The sequence below is a fragment of the Erpetoichthys calabaricus genome, chromosome 2 (genome assembly GCF_900747795.2).
Source record: "Erpetoichthys calabaricus chromosome 2, fErpCal1.3, whole genome shotgun sequence".
In the NCBI taxonomy this organism is placed as follows: Eukaryota; Metazoa; Chordata; class Cladistia; order Polypteriformes; family Polypteridae; genus Erpetoichthys; species Erpetoichthys calabaricus.
Genome location: NC_041395.2, coordinates 246,095,578 through 246,108,233, shown reverse-complemented (window position 1 = coordinate 246,108,233; position 12,656 = coordinate 246,095,578). Strand labels below are relative to the sequence as shown.

The 12,656-nt window shown below is 35.7% G+C and overlaps 2 protein-coding genes across 4 annotated transcripts in view; one reads left to right on the top strand and one right to left on the bottom strand.

Annotated features, from left to right (window-relative positions):
* The window catches only part of LOC114644541 (leucine-rich repeat-containing protein 27-like), a 56,126-nt gene extending 50,609 nt beyond the window's left edge, over window positions 1-5,517 (bottom strand). The window contains exons 1-4 of one of the 2 annotated variants that reach the window (XM_051922991.1): window positions 5,213-5,517; window positions 4,604-4,798; window positions 2,546-2,676; window positions 1,714-1,772 (exon numbers count right to left, since the gene is read on the bottom strand). In XM_051922991.1, the coding sequence (XP_051778951.1) occupies window positions 1,714-1,772; window positions 2,546-2,676; window positions 4,604-4,759 (346 nt within the window). In that variant the 5' untranslated portion in view covers window positions 4,760-4,798; window positions 5,213-5,517. Of the gene's footprint in view, window positions 1-1,713; window positions 1,773-2,545; window positions 2,677-4,603; window positions 4,946-5,212 lie in introns of those variants that run through there. The other variant, XM_028792609.2, reaches the window with a different exon arrangement.
* Window positions 5,518-6,051: 534 nt separating this feature from the next.
* The window catches only part of LOC114646919 (serine/threonine-protein kinase 32C), a 351,995-nt gene continuing 345,390 nt past the window's right edge, over window positions 6,052-12,656 (top strand). The window contains exon 1 of one of the 2 annotated variants that reach the window (XM_051922990.1): window positions 6,052-6,853. In XM_051922990.1, the coding sequence (XP_051778950.1) occupies window positions 6,751-6,853 (103 nt within the window). In that variant the 5' untranslated portion in view covers window positions 6,052-6,750. The remainder of the gene's footprint in view (window positions 6,854-12,656) is intronic. The other variant, XM_028795324.2, reaches the window with a different exon arrangement.

Here is a 12,656-nt window from a genome sequence, read left to right as displayed (position 1 = left end):
CATGGAAGATAATTATATTTCAAAGAAGGTGTTTCGATGGGTTCCACCTTCAGGCCAAAGCAGTAAAGGACAACCGCAATGGACCTGGCGTCAGACCTTCATCAATGACCTCAAAGCCCTCAATGTCTGATGGGACAAGGTCAAAAACCTCTTCCTCGATCGTACTCGATGAAGAGCCCTCGTCACCCAATACACTGTTTAGTGTGGGTGGGGAAAAAGAAGATTCATATTCTCATTAAATATACTGTATGTTTAAACCATACTCCAAACAAAACAGTGCAGCCCTCCTACATACTCACTACACACAACAAAGTTAGTTTCCATAATTAGACAGCAAAAAACAGAAAAAGTATGGTCATCACAATAAGCACAGACTGTTAGTGTTCTTATTTCATTGTTCTAATCCACTTGTCACGTAATGAACACTGCTAAGCAACATAATTAAATTGGCTGTGTCTGATGCAGTCAGGCAATAAAAGAAGGAGTTGGAGTAGAGTTTGGTCCAATACTTAATATTTTCAAACATAATGAATGCCATTATGTAATTTGTAATGCACTTTATATTATAAAGGGATAGCAGTAAAAAGGTAAAGAATGTGCATGTATAAGAGGAAGTCATAGTTATTTTCATACTTCATTAAATAGAAAACAAAACAAAAGATACACCCTTAAGAGAAAGAAAAAGAGAATGCCTGAAGTAAGAATGAGTAAAAAAGCAATTCAGAATTAAGGACTGCAGTGTGTGCCTTGTGACACCAGGTAAAGGCAGTATGTAAATTTCCCTGATGCTATTAAATGTCTTAATTAATGTGTATCTTTTGATGTAAGAGGACAACAAAGGGAGAATGTAAAAACTATGTATGGACAGTGCCCAGATATTAAAATCCAGGATTATTTGGTCATGTTGCTCAAGTTCAAAATAAAAATGAAAACATGCAATACGCAACTCATTAAAACTACTATGTCAAACACCAACACTGTAACCATGCCATAATAAAAAAAGCATTCTTGGTGACAATTGTCTTATTAATGTGAATGACATCACCATTGACACAACAAATAATGTGATACAAACCAAAATTTAATTTCCAGAAATCAAAACAGAAAAAAAATATTTCAAAACATGATAAAATGACATCAATCATATGTGCATTTTGATAACAGCCTGCATACCTATTAAAATGATTGCACTGAAACCAATCTCAGGTAATGATCAAGAATTTTACTAGTTTTGAAAATATGAGTATAAGGAACTACAGAGTTGACTCTATAATGGAGGGCAGAATATATGTCAACAACCAGCTAAAATACTGAATAAATTGGTCTCCATCACACGACAGGTTATGAACAAAGAATCTGATATTGCCAGGAAATAGCAATCAAGAGAAACGTGTGTATGTTTGGAGGGCAGTGGGGCAGGACAACTACATTATGCAGACTATAAAATTAATGTTGTGGGTTAGTACAGCTTAATTATTCTTATATAATTTAAATGCAAATTATAGATAACTATACCCAAATTATACCACTTTCTTGTGATGCTTCAGCTACAATCTAGCTATATATTGAATACAACCAAGAATTCACTGTATATGAAAAACTCCATAAATTCATTAGATTTTCAGAACCAATTTTTATCCATTAGATGGTCTTCAGGAGCCAGAATCTATTTCATAATATTTTTTAAATATATAATTTATTTTTGTCACTTACCTAGTTCAATTGGTAGTTTCTGAATAGGATTCCCTTCCAACAATAATGTTTTCAGACAGCTGGAAATTGGAAACAAGAAATTATTTGAGCAGTATTGCACATTAATACATATCTACCATAAATTCAGTTACTAATGACCAAACTCTTCTGAAGTGTTTAATAAAGATTTCAAAACATAAGTGTACAACAACATAATGTGTATGTGCATCAAGAATTTTTTTTAACCATTTATTTGATCACCAGTATTAAAAATATGATCTAATCATGAATGGCTCAACATGAGTATCTGCTTAGTATATTTTTTAAAGTTATAGTAATATTATTGTTTTTAATATGAATTCTAAAACTGAGCTTTTACCTAAAAATAGAAATGACCACTGATGTAACTGAGGAATGGACAGAATCAAAGTTTTATAAAGTGATTATTGTTGATACTCTAATTGTATTTGTTTTTATTTAAATTAGTCTGTATTCTTTATTTTGGAAGGTGGTGGAGAAGTAATAGAAAAAACATGTAGCAACTTCGATTGAAAAAGCATGTATTGTGGTTCAATGATGTTATAAACTACATGTAATTTGTACCCTGCTTCTTTAAGGAAAATTAATAAACCATTGATTAATTTATTTGTCAGTTCTGTTTAATCAGAATCTGTCCTGAAAAATCTGAATCCTATCCTCAGAATGTATTCTATGAGAAAATTTTTAAGTTAGGAAACCTCATTATGTATTGTTAAGGCTGAACAGTAATACAATTACAAGAAAATTATGCAGTATTGGTGACATGATAAAAACCAAAGATAACATCTAAAATATTTTAAGCCAAATAACATACCAATGCTGTCCTATGGATGCCGGAAGAGAAGTGAGGTTATTATTCCTTAGGTCTAGCCATAACAGATTAGGCATTTTAGAAAAGAAGTCATCTGGTACATTCAAGAGTTCATTTCCTTCAAGGTATAGATTCTATAGAAGAAAATTACATATTATTTATTGCTCAGTTCCTTGAAAGAAGGATTATGAATATTTTCAGCTGTGTTCCCAAAGTAACATATTAAAATGAATTTCTCTAAATGGTAACAAAATTAAAAAATTATAAGATTAAGATAATGTAATAAAAGGGTAATAATAAGATTAATATTATGGTAGTCTTGTTTATTCAGGTGTGACTTAAAAAAAAAAGACGCCATCCTAAGAAGCCATTTAGTCAGGGTGCTGTTCATGCCCCATAAACCTCCTTGAAGAGCTCATTTACATAATATAGCTTTCATTAAGCATTTCTTGATAATGGTGCAGGATGGTGACAACCTTTTGCATGTTGGTCAGATGTGCAAGTAAGCATTTCACTGTATTCTGTACAAGTAACAATAAACTAAAATGTCCCATATTAATATGATTTCCTAAAAAGGCATGAGTTTAAAATATCCTAACACAAAACAGTATGAAACTAACAACATTGGAGACAAATTAAGTAAGCTAGTTTACTTTGGTGTGTGTGGTAGGTATTAGATGTGGAGACATCTAGTAATTTATATACTGTATCCATGCAGTTTTCTGAACCTATGTTATTGTATGTAGTGCAATTAGACACTAGAACCTATCCCAGCAAAAATCAACATAAAGATGAAACACCAGTCCACTGAAGGGATCACTTTTGTGGGGTCAAGTTAGAGCCTCCAGCCAGATTAAATGACTGTACTGTGAAGCATCAAAGAAAATACAAATCCCAAATAATAATCCACACGATCAATGGGAGTACATGCTAACATAACCACAAGATACTGAGTTTAGGTTCTGGCTCTGTGAGGCAGCAGCAAAGAGAAACACATTACAGTTTTCTTTGTTAAATTGATGATGGCCTTCTTAAGTGCTGTTACTAATTAGTGAGGTAAAAATTTACCTCACTGCTGCAAAATTGCCAGTGTAAGTATTCATGAGAAATAATTTCAAATAGAGTTACCTTAAGTACTGGATCAGCAAACTGATGTCTGCCGACCTACTCATTACAGTTACACATTGACAATAAGTGCCACTGGAGTCAATTTATGAGTAACTGCCAGCTTATAGTTGAACCCTAGGGTTCCGAAAGCACTTAGAAGTTCCCTCAATAACGGTGCATTGGCCTTCTGATTTTAATATTCCTCCGCTACCAGTGCATGCTCCCAGCCTCTCTTTCTCTCTCCCTCTGTGTGACAAATGAAGGCATTCTTTAACGAGTATTTTGCCTTGCCAAAGTCTCATAATTTCATCTTCGTCAACTAATAACTATGTAATGTGCATCTTATGGCACTTCACAACTAACACTAATGTAAGGTTTAAGAAATTAATAAAGCTCTCAATTCAAGTAAAATCCAATTCTATTTGATATTTTGCAGTATAAATATGCATTCACCTTGCAGTATTAGACTACATTAGTACAACTCCCTATTCAAAGCTGTTAACTGTCTTAAAAGTCTGAAAGGTGTATTAATAAATCAGACTAGGTCTACAATTAGGCTAATATTAAAATATACAGTAAATAGTAAAAACATGTGAATGCATACTGAAAAGGATGTTTATTTCATACATAACTTATTATGAGAATATGTATTTTACATTTTAAGTTATTATAAGTATAGTTAGTAGGGTTTTGTACCATGTTAACCATTAGGGATGCAATGCGAGGTCAACTTAAAGCAAGCAAAATTACATCCTTTATTGGCTGACTGAACAGATGTGCATGCTTTCGAGGCAGCTCGGCCCCTTTTTCGGGCATGTTGTCAAGTTTTTATGAGAATATGTATTTTACATTATAAGTTGAGTTTGTATGTGTCAGTACTACCTCACGGCCCATTTTAGTCAACACATACTTAACACATACTTAGTATTCTTGCTAACCGTTTTAACTACTTACTTCAATTCTCGAAGCTTGATATATATCATCAGTAAGCATCTTAAGTCTTTTTTTGCTTAAATCCAATGACGATGAAGAAGTCTTCCGAATGGCGTTTTTAATTATGTCAGATGCATATAGCTCGTCATCCTTACAGCTATCACTTTGTCCAGACATTATATTTATTTAGAGGGAATGCGTTAACAAACTTGAAATCTGTAAAACAAAATAAAAAATGCTAAAGAAACGAGACACTGACAAAAAAAAAAAAAAACTTTAGACGGTCAACCAAGACAAGTACATCATAAATAAAAACAAACAAATATTGGAACCACCCAAACTGTTAACAATCAAACAGATCATTAACGATGCAAGCTTCCGCAAAGTCAACAAAAAAGGCGTGCTGAAATTGTTTAATTATGCAACTAAGAACAGGTTTCACTTTACAGAAGTAGAACTCATTTGCTACAGCATTGCACACCTACAGTATATTATAGTTGTCTCCTCTCACACAAACGCTGTATAACTGCCCTTTAGCATGCATCCACAGTTGGATAATACATTTACAGTCGTCCGCAGTGTATGCATTAACAAAGATTTAGTTTCATTAAAAAGTTTAACTTTAAATACCCTCGACATTAACGATGGGAAAAATCTCGTGTTACAGGCAGCGCTGTGTGGACCGCCGTTTCCTTGGTAACAGCCCTCGTGGAGAAAACATGTTAACTACGGTGTCTGTCATAGCCCATAAAGCGAACGTCAAACTGGGTTAGTTGTGTGCTTCTGCAGAATGCCAATACAATGCAAGGAGGCCGATTGTTTTCACCTTATGTTTTAGCTTGCGTGTCAAAAACAGGGTCAGATAGCAGCTGATGAGATCCATGCCTAAACGTATTAAGAATTCTAAATTCAGCAGCGAAATCTGCAATAGTCGGATGAAATAAGATTGAGTGTAGTTTACTTTATATTGCGCCATGCATAGAGCACAGAACAGTAGAGTCACGAAATAAATGACAATGTATATGAATACCTGTACATGATAAACTGCAAGCAAATAATCTCTGAAGAGCCAACTTGAGCCGATATTACATTAGGAAAAAGTATAACTGCAAAAGGTGAAATTCAGGATAAACTAAACACATTGACAGAGAAAAGGTGGGGTTCTAGTCGGGATCTGAATGTAAACACTGATGGAGCTTTAAGGAGCAGCACTTTTACCAGTGATACACCATGTTTATGTTCATAAGTCTACTTTGTTCATTATTCCAATTTTGCACTTCCTCACACTAGTACAACTTTTCTAGACTGATAAATGAATATTAAAACATACTGTACTTGTACATGAATCTACTCCACAAATCAGGTATCCTTTGGATCTTGCAGTCAGTGATTTGCATGTTTTCTTCACTGTAGGTAATACTTGTAAAGTAACACTGCCACAAATAAGACTTAAACACACACACAACGTGTGCGTTTGTGACCCGTTTTTAAATAGTGCCGTTTCGCTCCAGCTGTTAAGGTCTGACATTACGATTGTCCGCGGGTCTCTCTCTCTCTCTCTCTCTCTCTCTCTCTCTCTCTCTATAGTCACACAGTTGTGTGTTGTGCCTCAAGGCGATCTTTAAACGTTGCACTCTTCGAAATGTTCACCGGCTTATGAAGAGAAAGTCGCCGTGACCAGCCGTTAAGGGTAAACCACAAAGCGTTAATGTGTTTTCCCAGGCTCTGGCGCCACCTACCCCTAATTAAAGCCACACCGGACTCTGTTAGGTAATTCAGTACTCGCGCAGAAATAGCAAAGCGTCAATTGATGCATACGCGCTACCACGGAAGCTTCAGATCAAAAGGGTTGCCGTCTTTTTTTTGCTGCTGGAATAGCCCGCTGCACGCTGGAATCGAAAACGAAATCTCAGTTTAAAGCTCCAACAGTCTCGTGCACAACATTCGGTTGTCTGAGTAGGAGGCACCACGCTGATGAAAAAGGGGGTCTTGAAAAAAAGGTTCTCCATTCACACACGTATTTTTCCTGGAAAGCACAAGCAATATTTTTTTAAAGCGTGCAGCTACACAGAATAGTGGACATGGAGAAAGGACTTTGGAAATGAGTGGAAGACGGTAACGACGATTTTAACGGTGTGTGGTTTAGCTAGTTCTTTACGAAGTGAGGAATGCTATCATCTCCCGCATCAATGTTTCACTGGGGCAAGTGGAAAAAAAGGATGGGAGCGAATAGTTCTTCCAAAAGGCCAGTCTTTGATGAAAAGGAGGATGGTAAGTGCGAGTGGCTTTTAAAAAGATGCATTTCGGCTTCTATCCAGTCGTCCACTGTTCGCATTTTTTTTTCTTGCATGGCGGTTCATGTCAGTTTAAGTGAAGTTCAGTGATACTTTGAATGCGCTTGCATTTATTGAAAAGACGAATAGTTTAATATACAAATACTTATTGTATACGATGCATTAATTTAAGGTTCGCTCCTTTGTTCGCTTATGTATGAATTACTTTGTCCCTCACATCTGTATAGTACTCGAAGTGAGTATTTAAAAATACACTTTGATGTTCACTTGGGGCTTTTCTGTAGATTCAAGATTTCAATCAATTATATCGATCACTTAGCATTTTTAGTATTTTCGTGTAATTTGATGATACATCCAAGGGCCAAAGACCTGCAGGTTAAACTAAAATTGGCTAGACGTGAGTGAGTGTGGGTGTGTCACGTGCATGAGTGTGCCAGGCTATGGGCTGGTGCCCCGTCCCGGGTTGGGTTGATACCTAGTGTATCGACTCCTCCCTATGCTGATCTGAACAGATGGGATACAAAGTAAATAGACAGATGAGCGTCTTATGCCGTACAGTTTTTATATCTATACAAACGTCTGTTTGTTTGTTTTGTTACCTTGAACCTACATGCCAGTGTGTAGATGAGCCAGCAACATCCATTCTGACTTAGTACTGCGTTGTAGGTTTTTAATTATACATTAAAAATTGTAAATCTAGTAACACAACGTAGGAGACACTATAAATGTACATAACAAATTGTTCTGCTTCTTTTGCAATACTTTCCACTATTGCTACTTTCTGCTTTACACTATTACAAGGCAGTGGGAGTACTAAATTGACACCTCGTGGGTTTTAGTGGGAACGAACTGTGATGGACAGGACTTTAGGCTATACGACTAATGTGGCCCCCTGCGACCCAAGAAAATAATGCATTTTTAAAATGTTAAACTATAATTGGGCTTAACTGCTATTTATTTATTATATATTAGTTACGTTTTTATTGTAGTTCACTGAATTCCCATTCCCAGAAGGTCTATCTCGGAACACGTTTTAAGTCTTGTTTGAAATGAGCTCCTATAAATTGATGAAAAACTGTTTTTGTCTGCATCAGTGATCTGTACATTATTTAATTTCTCACACCAGTAAAGCAGCACCACACATCAGAAGGTTTGGTTGACTAATGCTTTACTTGACAATGTAAATGGCCGAAATGAAATGTCACAACTAGAAAAGGTTGAACATTTAACTGGGTGTTCTTTAAATATGCATCAGTGTGATTGGCCAAAAAACTGTGCAACTGTTGTGACTTGTAGATGGAACATTTATACACCAAGTTCACTTTTTCTTATACCCTGACCCAAGTGATCACAATTTTTCAAAAGTTCAGTTGTTTGTTTATCTTAAAGTTTTTGTAGTGCAGGTGAGGGAAGTACTGAATTATAATGAAAAAACAAAATACAGTGCAGTTTACCTTGCCTAGTTAGACTCGCTTAAAGGGTCTGGGGTTTGGGGGGGGGGGGGGGGTAGGATGCTTTAAGGCATCTACTGCTTGTCTATCTTGAGTCTTCTTCACCATAATATGGTACACATGTATAGTTCTCCCCACATTTGTACCATTTAAGCACAACAGATTAATTGGAGTCATACCAGTTGTACAATGTTATGTGCAGAGCATCTCTTCAAAGGTATGTTTTTGTGTTAATGTCTAGAATTTGGCTTCACTCTAAAAGTCACAATGCTGCCATATGGTGTTACTTATGTGCAGTGTTTACTGTGCTGATCTGAACATATAATTTAAAGTAATGAGCATGCAGAAAATGTAAAATATCCCTTCTTGCTTCATTGGTGATCCTGTCATGTCCTAAAGCGAATGAAGAAGAACGCAACACCAACATATTGAGTTGGGTCCTGCCAGCTACAAGTAACCCCTAGTGATTTATTTATGCAGGTGCGTATTTCCCAGGAAAATATATTACAGTCCACTTGCTCTGGATGTGTACACTTCGCCCTCCAACATGGTGCCCAGGCCTCTACTCCTGGTATTCACGTATGCCTAAAATCTACAAACTGCTAACAGTGTTTTATCTTCCCATTATGTTTGTGGAAGTATAACTGCTTCCTGTATTCGTCATCTTTTCATTTCGTTAATCGTGCCCTTGGGTTTTGGACCTTGCTTTTGGCCTATTTGTGATTTATCCATCCATCCATTTTCCAACCCGCTGAATCCAAACAGGGTCACGGGGGTCTGCTGGAGCCAATCCCAGCCAACACAGGGCACAAGGCAGGGAACCAATCCCGGGCAGGGTGCCAACCCACCGCAGGACTATTTGTGATTTATTTTACTCTGAATTTAGTCTTAAGACCACAAGCTCTCATTTTACATTTTCAGTGTTTGGAAAAGTTGCAACAAGTTACCACAAAGTATACATATAATTTCAATTAGAAATGTACTGTATCAGAAGAATGTGATGGGGTTAAAATGAAGCTTTTCATATTGTCCAAATACTAAATAATCATTTTGTAGCTTATTAAGCAATTTTTAAGCAAAATGGTATAAGGTTTCTAACCCTGGCACTCATAGCTAAAATGTATTTAATTAAAATATGAGATGTTTAGCAGAATTGCAGTCCATGAAATGGGAATAAAATGGGTCTGGTAACAAAAAGTGGAATGTTCAGAGATTAGTGCAGCATGAGTTTTTAAGAAAATAAACATGTAAAGTAGTTGTAAAGGGTAAAAAAAAAATGGTTCAACTCACTAGAAAATTTAAATATACATATTTAATACTGCAAGTTCTTCCCTAAACTTGCAAAAGTTATATATTAAAAAAATTAAATGAGACCAAGCATCCTTGAGACAAAATGTATAAAAACACATAAAAAATAAAGTACTATTGTATAGTATAGGCATTTTGGTATTTATGATATGGGTTTTAATGCCAAATACACAGTGGTGTAGTATTGCTATGTCACAGCTAAAAAAGAATAGATTGCAGTTCTGACCAAATCTCTTTCAGTGTGCACTTTGCTTGTTTTCTCACATCAGTGTGGTTTTTATTCAGTTATTCAGTTTTCCTCAAACATTCCAAAGAAGTGCAGTTTAGGTTAGTTAGTGTCTCTAAATGTGAACTGGTATCCCTTCTACACATCATTATGTTGTAATGGATTCCAACCCCCTTGACCCTAAAATTGGTTTGTGCAGGCTAATTGGGAAAGTAGTTGGGTATATTCTCTGTGGCAACTCTAAGTTGACCCAGTGTGAGAGAGTGTGAGTGTGCATGAGCATAACATGCAGTTTACCGATGATTCATCCAAGGTTGGATCTTTCCTGTTGTCCAGTATTACTATAATGGACTTCATCATGGGGTGAACCTGAAGTAAGAAGGTTTATTAAAATAATAGGTGGGTTCAAAAAGTGAACAGATGTTTAACTTAACCATGATAAATTATATTAGTTTAGATGAAATTAAAAAAAAATCTTTGTCATATAATTTGTTTGAAGAAAACTGACAAAGATTGCCTTATCTTTGTGTCTTTTTACTGTGTTAAAAATTGTGTCAAAAGGACAGGCAGGAGTACTACAATAAATATCTCAATCAATAATTTGGAGTTTTGAAAAAAAAAAATTGTTGTGAAAACTATGTAGTCATTTTCAAAAAAATTGCCAAAAAAGATTGCACCAGTGATATCACTAGTCTAGTACTGTGCTGATGAAGGACATCAAATGCCAAGGATACAAGTAAGTGGGGCAGCATGATATATGCCATATATGACCAGCTCTTCTTTTAATCACTCCTTGAAATTACCAGGAAGTAGCAGACTTGTGTTCATGCGATCAAAACCATAGATATAGACATACAATAGAATCCTCATTGGTTGTGATTCATTTTGACAGCGATACATCTGTGTGTTAGCTATACTGAAGTGGTCAAAGTCCACTTGTAAACACAAGAATGTATTGAGACACACTGAGTTCTCATGTTAGAATCTGCTGTAACTTTCTAATTTCTCAACTGATTTTTGCAAAATTTGTTTTATTATAATTAGACATACTGAAAACTAGTTTACTAAATTATGTGGTGCATTATTTGTAGAATGTTTGGTATTAAGTGCTAGAAGGAGTGATGGGAATAGCCACAATTAGTAAAAAAAATAAGTATGTAATATGTACATGTTAAGCAAAGAATCTTAAAGGTGATAGTAATACATCTCTTCAGCATAGAGATCAATGAAGATCTACAACATCTTATATTCAACAGAACAGTTTCAGACAAATTACACACATCTTACACATTCAATATTCAATAAATAAATAAAAATTTGGTTTGCAACTAAATGTTCAAAAATTACTTGTTTAATATTATTTTATTAGAAAGCACACATATTAGATCAGCATGGCAGTGATACATTCTTTATTTTCACTGACCATGTATAGTGAAATGAGATCAGGCTGGTCAAGGGTCATTCAGGAAATGCAGAGGTACACTTATTGAAAATATAGCAGGTTCTTGGAATAGCTTTGACAGTGATATAATACAATTAATATCTAGAATGCCTTTTATGATCAAGTAGCTCGTTCCCAAAATACTTAAGATGTCTTTTAAAATGTTTTAAGTTGTTTTTGGTGTTTATTTTATTTAAACTTGTAGCCCAGTTGCTAGTTTTTGATAGATTTAGCACGCCTTAAGTGGATATTTTTCTAGTAGAATCTGGAAGAGAGACATTGACGATGGGGGCCATTCACATTATTTATGTTATTCTCAAATTTTCAGTCCAGAGTTTTGCATCTAACACTCCATATCTATGGACACAGCAGAGTTAGCTGTGCTCAAAGCAGCACCTATATTTTTTTTATTTTCTTTTTCTCTTCTTTGCTGTCATGAACTGGAAAATTCACAGATGTATTGCACTGAAGTCAGTGTGAAGTAGTGCAGCAGCCGGCAATTTGTTGATGTTCACTGTTCTGCCGATCATGAAAGGAGTGGGATTTCTATGGTACAGGACTGGAAGAAAGGAGAGGAACAAAGTCTTAAAAAGGGTGAGGTAAAAACCAGAGGGAAAAACAAAAAGTCAAATACACTAACCAGAAATGTCAAAATGTCTGTCTAAGTTCAGTTGTCAAATAAACCCTTGAAAACCGTACTAATTGCTGTGAAATTATTTTGTTGTTTATTTAGAAATTTGGATAATGCAGATAGGATGCTGCCCATCTTAAATAGTGATGACCTGCTGACATCATCAAACATTGCTAACACCAAACATACACAAAATAGTGGGGGCCCATAATGAAATTAAATGGCTGCATGTAAAATAAACAAAATAATTATAAAAAGAAATAATGTTCAGAAATAAATTTGCTGTACAGTAATCCCTCGCTATATCGCGCTTCGCCTTTCGCGGATTTTATATGTAAGCATATTTAAATATATATCGCAGATTTTTTGCTGGTTCGCGGATTTCTGCGGACAATGGGTCTTTTAATTTCTGGTACATGCTTCCTCAGTTGGTTTGCCCAGTTGATTTCATACAAGGGACGCTATTGACAGATGGCTGAGAAGCTACCCAACTTACTTTTCTCCCTCTCTCTCTTGCGCTGACTTTCTCTGATCCTGACGTAGGGGGATTGAGCAGGGGGGCTGTTTGTAAACCTAGACAATACGGACGCTCGTCTAAAAATGCTGAAAGATTATCTTCACGTTGCTACCTTCTGTGCAGCTGCTTCCTGAAGCGACATGCTGCAAGGTGCTTCGCATACTTAAAAGCTCGAAGGGCACGTATTGATTTGTGCTTCTTTGTTT